General features: G+C 34.1%; 1 protein-coding gene across 2 annotated transcripts in view; it reads right to left on the bottom strand.

The window, feature by feature from the left end:
* Window positions 1-210: 210 nt before the first annotated feature.
* The window catches only part of Abcb7 (ATP binding cassette subfamily B member 7), a 90,945-nt gene continuing 82,572 nt past the window's right edge, over window positions 211-8,583 (bottom strand). For both annotated transcript variants that reach the window (XM_015505845.2, XM_048797461.1), the window contains 6 exons: window positions 8,289-8,446; window positions 7,565-7,728; window positions 7,279-7,408; window positions 3,348-3,519; window positions 2,538-2,641; window positions 211-346 (listed from right to left, as the gene is read on the bottom strand). In XM_015505845.2, coding sequence (XP_015361331.2) covers window positions 227-346; window positions 2,538-2,641; window positions 3,348-3,519; window positions 7,279-7,408; window positions 7,565-7,728; window positions 8,289-8,446 — 848 coding nt within the window. In that variant the 3' untranslated portion in view covers window positions 211-226. The remainder of the gene's footprint in view (window positions 347-2,537; window positions 2,642-3,347; window positions 3,520-7,278; window positions 7,409-7,564; window positions 7,729-8,288; window positions 8,447-8,583) is intronic.

Below are 8,583 nucleotides of genomic sequence, written 5' to 3'. Positions count from 1 at the left end.
ATGCTTTCTTTATCAAATTTTTGCTTTTAGTGCTTTAACAGAGAGTTAATACAGTTTACTCCTTCTTGGAAATGACATGCATTCTTTCCTACAAAAGAGGCTAAAATCAGAACCCCATGGGTATTCAATCTCATCCAAAGAACATAAACTCTCTCTATATATTATTAGAAACAATATTTGTTTCTTGTATCAATAACAATCCCCAATGCTCTTTGAATACTAACATTTAATCTCTTACCTGGTCCAAAACAATGATTTCATCTGCATCAACCACTGTTGACAATCTATGTGCAATGAAAACAGAAGTTCTATGTCTGACCACATCCCTCATGGCACCAAGAATAGTCTGCAAGTTTGACAAGAAGAGTCAGATGGAAAAAAATCAACCCATTAGGTAACTGTAAATGAAAATAATCATATATCTCTTAATGGAACATATAAAATGTCAATTAATATTTTATGATGCAAGTTTTATACCAGAACCAAATAACTGACCTCTAATTTTAAAAGAGGAAGAGAAAATCAAGCAGAAAGGAAAAGTAAATACAACTACATAGTAATGGGAAAAATTAGTAAGATAGGTGACATTTCTGTAAAACACAAAGTCTGGGGAAAGGTAGATATTTCCTTTACTTAAAAACTAAACAAACAATCAGCAACTCCAGTGACATCAGGAGCATAGCCAAATATGTTTGTCAACAAGAACAAAACTAAAATGAGGAGGCTCTCAAATGATAGGACACATCAAAATTTTAAATCAACCAGGGAAAGACAGGGAGACTTGAAGAGTACAGGAATATTAGTTCTTCCTTAGTTGAAACTCAGAGGACAGAAGGGGAGATAAAGACATCCGTGTATTTTTAACTTGAGGAAATCTTAATGCAGTCTGAAAAATACATTTTTGTTTGTTGACTGTAAAATTGGAAACCTGGGTCTAAGTACAGCTGGCCAGATGGAAATAGCAGTGTAGCTGGTGGGGATGTGCCACTGGTTTCCTACAGCTACTTCTAAACATTTTCTTTATTAAAGGTATAAAATTATTGACAGCAGATGGCTACACAAAAAAGAAGACCCGTATTTTACTAAGGCAGACCAAAAATCAAGTACAGGGCCAATACTAAGAAAAACTGCAATTTTTATCCTTAAGAATTTAAACTCTGACATCCTATAGAGTGCTCTGGACCTTTTATAAAGGCTTATTCAAATTTCCCAATCTTCTGGTAACTCTTTCCCTTTGCGGGGGGTTCTCTGTAAACTCTTAAAGGGTTATATTCTATGACATAATAAAACTAGGTGATTCCCATAAAGACACTTTTAATTTGTGGTAGTATGACCCATTTTTCAGCGTAAAGTTCTCATAAGCAGGTTCCTACTCAAATAAATGGGATTTGGTCCAAGTTAAGGTTCACTTTAAATATAACAAATCAGCTGGGTGCAGTAGTGCATAACTGTAGTCCCATCTATTTTGGAGGTGAGGCAGAAGGGATCACAAGTTTGAGGTCATCTTAGGCAATTTAGTGGAACTCTGTCTTAAAGTTAAAAGGGCCAGGGATGTAGCTGTGTGGTACAGTACTTGCCTAACGTATGTGAAGCCCTGGGTTCAATCACTAGCACTATATAGACAAAAAACAACAAGAACAACAACAAAAATATAAATCCCCATGCTAACCAGTTCACTTCAGAATTAAATTGCTTTAAACATGCTGCTTATTTAATAATGTGTCCTAAAATGTAACTCCCTAAGCAAATATTGCATCATACAGCCTATAAATCTGAAAGTAGAGCTATCCTTCAACACTAGGTTAATACTAAGTACTAAATTAGAAGGTAGATGATAATGATTTCATCTGCATCAACCACTGTTGATGGAGGCAACTGACAAAATCTGCCTATCTTCAGTTCTAGATTAAGGGGATTTGTTAATGAAATTATCATTGCTGTTGAGACTTAAGTGTGTAATATAAAGATTTTACAAAGTGTAATGTAGTTGCTGGGGTAGTATCGTAACATCAGTGCCACAATATCTTGGTGTTTAAAATATTTCCTGTGAAATGAGTATAAATTGATACCAGTGCTGAAGGTTGTGTGTACCTGACTTGCACCTCAATGAGTTGATCTATAAGAATTGAAAGGCTTTCTGGTGAGCACTGTATCACAAGTGTCACAATCACTTACATGACTTACATTAATAAGTACTAAGTGGCAGTAGGAGAGAAACAAAAATCCTCTTCTGTTCAGCACATTAGGCAATTTGTACAACTTTGCAAGGTGCAAGGGTAATACAACATCATTATAAGGTGTCACATAATTCCAAAATGAGACATGTTTGCAAATAAACTTAATGTGATAGCTAGTTTGATGTGAAATGGCATTCTAACCATCAACACCTCCTACATGGGGGAAAGGGCTAGGCATTTTGCTTTATGGTACCTCCACTTGAAGATCATTTAAACTACAAAGAAATGCAGTCATTCTGTTAAAACTTATAAGGAAAAATGTTAAACATTAAAGAGCTATATATTTTCATTATCATTTACCTCTTCAGTAATTGAGTCTAATGATGAAGTGGCTTCATCATAGACAATGATTGGGGGGTCCTTCAAAATGGCTCTTGCAATTGCTACTCTTTGCTTTTCTCCTCCTGATGAAGAAAAATTTTAATTTAAGAAAGCACAGAAATATTTTATGTTGCTAGTATTCCTATTGGTTATGACCATCAAATAATATCATCAATATTCAACTATGCTCCTGATTATTTTTCATCTTATTGTGTATGATATAATATGTATGATATCCTTTACCAAACTATATTTCCTTGAACATAAATACTGAAATTTGACTATGTAGCAGGCATAAGATCGAGAATGAGTAGGGAGCCTAACAACTTGAATTCTGTAATTGTTCTTCTCACCAAAAACATGCTCATTATATGTTGTTTATAATATAAATACTTCTCAATGAATACCAATCTCAGAAAGAAAAAAATTCAATATTAGAGAACCAACAAAGCCAAACACAAATTGGATCTGAAAACTTAGTCAGGCATGGTGGTGCACACCTGATCCCAGTGGCTCGGGAGGCTGAGGCAGGAGAATTGTAAGTTCAAAGCCAGCCTCAGCCACAGCGAGGCACTAAGCAACTCAGTGAGACCCTGTCTCTAAATAAAATACAACATAGGGATACACGGATTCTTTATTTCTGCCTTGCTTTGCCCCTAATCTATACATTTCCTCCATAAGCTAAACTAGAACAAAGAATAAATGTAGAGATGTAGCATATAAGTGGTTCTGATAAATAAGTTTGAAAGGAGTATACAAGTGGGAGGCAGGTCTAAAATCACTGATCACCTGAAAGCTTGAGTCCTCGTTCCCCTACTTGGGTGTCATATCCATGTGGCATTCGAAGAATTGCATCATGAAGTCCAGCTAATTTTGCCACTGCATATACTTCCTCAGGTGAAGCATTGATGTTTCCATATAAAAGGTTGTAGTAAATAGTATTATGGAAGAGGACAGCATCCTGAAGCAGATTTACATACAGACACACATATATTTATATTCATTCCAAAAGAATTTGAACAATTATATAGATATAAAGGCATAAAGAATAAAATATGACAGCCCCTTTTATCACCCCAACTCTAAAATTCCATTTCCCTTTTCAGAACTATCACCATGAGCAGTTTGTTACATATAATTTCAGATTTTTAAAAAATGCATTTGTAAGCCTAAATATATATGGTTTTCCCCCCAAAACAAGTGGGGCCATCCTGTACTTATTATTTTTCAAATGGGTTTTCCACTTAACATATCCTGGAGATTTTACAAGTTAATAAAAGAAGCCTACTTCATTCTTTTTACTAATTGTATATTTTAGACTATGGACATACCATAATTTATCTATTTTCCTATTGATTGACATTAATGTGATTAATAAATAACTGTGGCTATAATGTTGGAATAAAGCATCATTATATATATGACTGTGCATCTGAGTATACTTTAATCAATAGAGTATGAGGTTGTCAAATCCCCATATCTTTAGCAATCTTGCATATTAATTTTAAGTTGCTGCTATTTCTAGAGGTAGAATGCTGTTTAAATGAGCACTTCCTTAATTACTAATGAGGTTGAATATGTTTTTCTATATTTCTAGGAAGCTTTGACACTGGACTTGAAATGCAGAAAAAAAGAATTTTTTACACATATGTGTAATATATTAAGTAACACTAATTTACTTAAAGTGAACATTCATCTCACATTTTTCTTTCAGTCTTCAAATAGGTGAAAGGCTATAGTTAGTAAGGTGAAATAAAATGATGCCATTAGTTCACATGAACCAGGATATACAATTAAAATTTTCTTTGACATCAAAATCACACTCAGAATTTCAGATATTATTTCAAATAATAACAATATTATTTGACAATAAAAAAGTTCTCATATTGGGATGGTATCCAAAAAGTCCAAAATTGTATATATACAAAGTACTATATTCTGAAAAAGTTAACAAATACTAAAAATCTGGAAACAGAAAATAAAGGTAAAAAAATATTAATTAACTATTGGACTTTTTTTCATGACTTGCTAAATGAGATTTCACCTGCTCTTGCCACATACAATAAATGAGTAACTATGTGAGATGTTACTTCACTACAGTAACCATTTTATTATCTATATAATTTTCTCTAATTCAGGCCCCAGTACTTCCCCCTTCTCTTCTCTCCTCCCTCCTACTGTTCCCGTTATACCACTACTTATCTTTCTGCAGTTTATACAAACTGAATGTTATGAATTTCAAAATCCTTGTTAATCTAATAGGTAAAAAAAAACATTATTCATTTAATTTACATGTATAAAGCCTCTTATTAGAATAAGTAACTTTTCTTTTGTTTATTGACAGTATATTTTTTCTTTTGTGAATGAAGTATTTTATTCCTCAAAAGAATGAGGGTAAACATTAAATAGCCCAAGAGAATGGCAGGAATTTAGTTATATGAATGAGAATATTGAGCCCTATATAGTTAGTCCAGAATCCAGATCACTTGACAAACAGTGTTTCTCAGCAGGTCTACACACCATTTATCAGAATCACATAGGATACATATTAAAAAATGCAGGTTTCTGGGCCCCATATTGCCCTCTAGAATCACAACTAGGGTGTGTGAAGAAGTGAAATTTCAATCATCTCCCTAAGTGACTTATACTCACTTAAAATCTGGAATTCTCATTAAAAGAGAGGACAGAAAAGACTGTCCTGTGTTAGATTACTTGGGGACTTTTTACAAGATACATATCCTACTCTTATCACTTTCTTACAGTTTCTCCCCTCTCTCTTTTCCATATTTTGATCTGTTCTCTCAGGGATTTTATTCCAGTTTCAGGAATCAACTTTATGATAATTGCTAGCTGCAACTAATCCCCAAGTCTCTCTATGTGCTTTCAACATCAGAAAAATCTCACATCCTTTTAAATTTATCTATTTTTTTGTCTTTTCAGGTATTATTTTGAATTTATTTTCTCACAAAGTCACTCAGCAAATATTTATTAAATGCTTACTATGGGTCAGGCAATGTGCTTGGTACTAAGGGCAGTAGTGTTCAAGACATGATGCAAACTGGCAGTTGAACTGCTCTGTAATTATAAATTCATTATATTAAAAGCTGTTCAAAATTATAATAATAGTTTTCATTTGCTGAACAATCTTGTGATAGATATTGTGCTTGGTACTTTAAACATACTATCTCTAATGTGTAACAATAATCCTATCCTGTAAGATAAAAGGTATCCTTACTTTAGAGATGAGGAAACTGAGATCCAGGGTTATAGAACTAATGAGGTTTAAAGGTGGCATTAGAATCTAGGTCAGCTTGACTTTATTCTGTGCCATTCTATTATGCCATCATTCTAGGGCTTAGTAATTTTCCCATCATGCAGATATCCCATTCAAGTTTTTTTTTTCCTATGCTTTTGTTAAATGTTCTTTTTGGTAACAGAAGTTCACCTGTAGAAAGATCCTACAGAATGACAGAAGATCTTTGTCACCTGCTTCTTGGGGGATTACTATCCAGAATAATTTAAAAACTCAAAAAGCTCAACATCAAAAAAATCCAATCAATAAATGGGCAATATATTTCAACAGACATCTCTTCAAAGAAGAAACACAAATAGCCAACAAATATATGAATAATGTTCAATATCCCTAGCAATCAGGAAAATGCAAATACAAACTACACTAAGATTTCAACTTATCTAGTCAGAATGGTAATTATCAAGAACACAAATAAATACTGTGGAGAATGTAGGGGGGAAAGGTGCATTCATACATTGTTGGAGGGTTAGTACAACTACTTTGGAAAGCAGTAGGAAGATTCCTCACAACTAAGAATGGTGATTCCAACTAAGAATGGAATCACCACATGACCCACCTATCTCATTCCTCAATATTTATCCCAAAGACCTAAAATCAGCATACTATAAGATACAACTAAACCCATCTTTATAGCAGCACAACTGACAATAGCCAAGTTATGAGACCAGCCCAGATACTGGTGAACAGATGAATGGATAAAGAAAATGTGGTACACACACACACACACACACACACACACACACACACACAATGGAGTTCTACTCAGCCATAAAGAAGAAAGAACTGTGGCAATTCCTGGTAAGTAGTTGCAACTGGAGATTATCATGCTAAGTGAAATAAACCTGACTCAAAAAATCAAGGTTTGAATGTTTTCTCTCAAATGCAGAACCCAGACCAAAATAAGGGGAAAAATGGAGGAAATTTCATGAAAATAGAAGAGGGATCAGTGGAGTAGAGGAACGAGTTTGAGGGGAAGAGAGGAGGGATTGGAAAAGTGAGGATGGTAGAATAAAACTGACTAAACTGTCCTATGTACATTTGAATATACCATGGTGAATTTTGGCTTTATGTAGATTTATAATGAACTAATTTTTAAACACTATAAATAAATAGAAGAACGGTAGAATACAAGAAAAGAAACAGGGAAGGAAGGAGGAAAGGGAGGTACTGGGGACTAAATTGGAGCAAATTATATTTCATGCTTGTATAATGATGTCAAAATGAACCCCAATATTTGTGTAACTTTAATGCACTAATAAAATTTTTTAAAAAAGAAGTTGAACTGTAGGGCCTAACACTCCCCACTTAATTAGCATATGCTGACTCCTCAGATTCAAATTATTATAGTTTACATAACCATCAACCCAATAAATCTTCCAAAAATTGTATTTTTCTATTTTTAAGTACCTGTGGTACTACTCCCACTGCCCTCCGAAGGCTTTCCAGGCTTACATCTTGTATATTTTGACCAGCAAGATAAATGCTACCTTTTTGAGGTTCATAGAAGCGAAACAACAGCCTCACTATTGTGCTTTTCCTGAAATTGGAGACAAGGAGAGGTCATTTAGCTTCTATTGGCATCAGGAAACCCTAATTTTAAACCACAGTAATCAATTCATTAGGATAAGAATAAAATCACATTCAGAATTTTCAATCAGTAATGAAGAATTTTATAAATAACTAAATTACCCACCCTGACCCACTACCTCCTACAATGGCCACTTTCTTTCCTGCAGGGACTTCAAAAGATACTCCACTAAGGACTTTCTGTCCTTCAATATATTCAAAATGCACATTATCAAAGGCCACCGTAGCTGTCTGTGGGGTGATCTGAAGGGGAGATGCCATCGCTTTGTCCTAACAGGGAAGAGGAAAAAAAAAAAACAACACTTTACATACTACCTTAGAGTACAGCTATACCGATATTTTTTTTAACAGAGAGATAAAAGGAAAATAATGGGGAAGGAGAAGGTTTATGAAAGTGGAATTAGAGCACTTCCAAGCATGCTTTTAAAGATTTGTGTTTTTTACTCCTCACTGCTAAGGTTAAAAAAAAATTCATGAATGGTTTGGCTGCTGGACAACTTTTGCAGGGGGTGGGGGAGGGTTAGCAGGGAAGTAAAGGGCTGAAGGATGTGAGGAGAGGCAATCATATATTCTGCAGCATTATTAGCAAATATAAATCCAGTATAAGTATGAATAATAAGTTTTAGTTTCTAGGTATAACATTTTTTCCTAACATTGTTTTTAAACATAGAAATGAAATCTATAACAATCTCTTAGTACACTTGACAGCCCCAATTCTTGCAAGAGAGAAATTAGTTTGCTAACATGATAAGAGTATTCCCCTAGAATAATCCAATAATAATGAGATGATGCTCATATATTTTTGAAAAGGTACTAAATAGATTACTTACTTTAATTCGGGTGTCTACCTTGAGTAGAGTAAACAAGGTGTTCATATCTATGAGTGCTTGTCTAGTCTCTCTATATACAGTTCCCAGAAAGTTAAGGGGTAATGAAAGCTGAAAAAGCAGTCCATTCACCATTACTAGATCTCCAACAGTAAGGGTACCTTAATATGCAAACGGCAGAAGGGAAAAAAAAGATATTTTAGATGAGAGTCATAAACTTTCCCAGTTTAAAGAGAATTTTATAGCTATTAATATGAAATCCAGTGTAAAATATGTATAATCAACAACTCTTAGGCTG

Source organism: Marmota marmota, unplaced genomic scaffold (assembly GCF_001458135.2).
Source record: "Marmota marmota marmota unplaced genomic scaffold, marMar, whole genome shotgun sequence".
NCBI lineage: Eukaryota > Metazoa > Chordata > Mammalia > Rodentia > Sciuridae > Marmota > Marmota marmota.
This window is presented reverse-complemented; position numbering and strand designations above follow the sequence as displayed.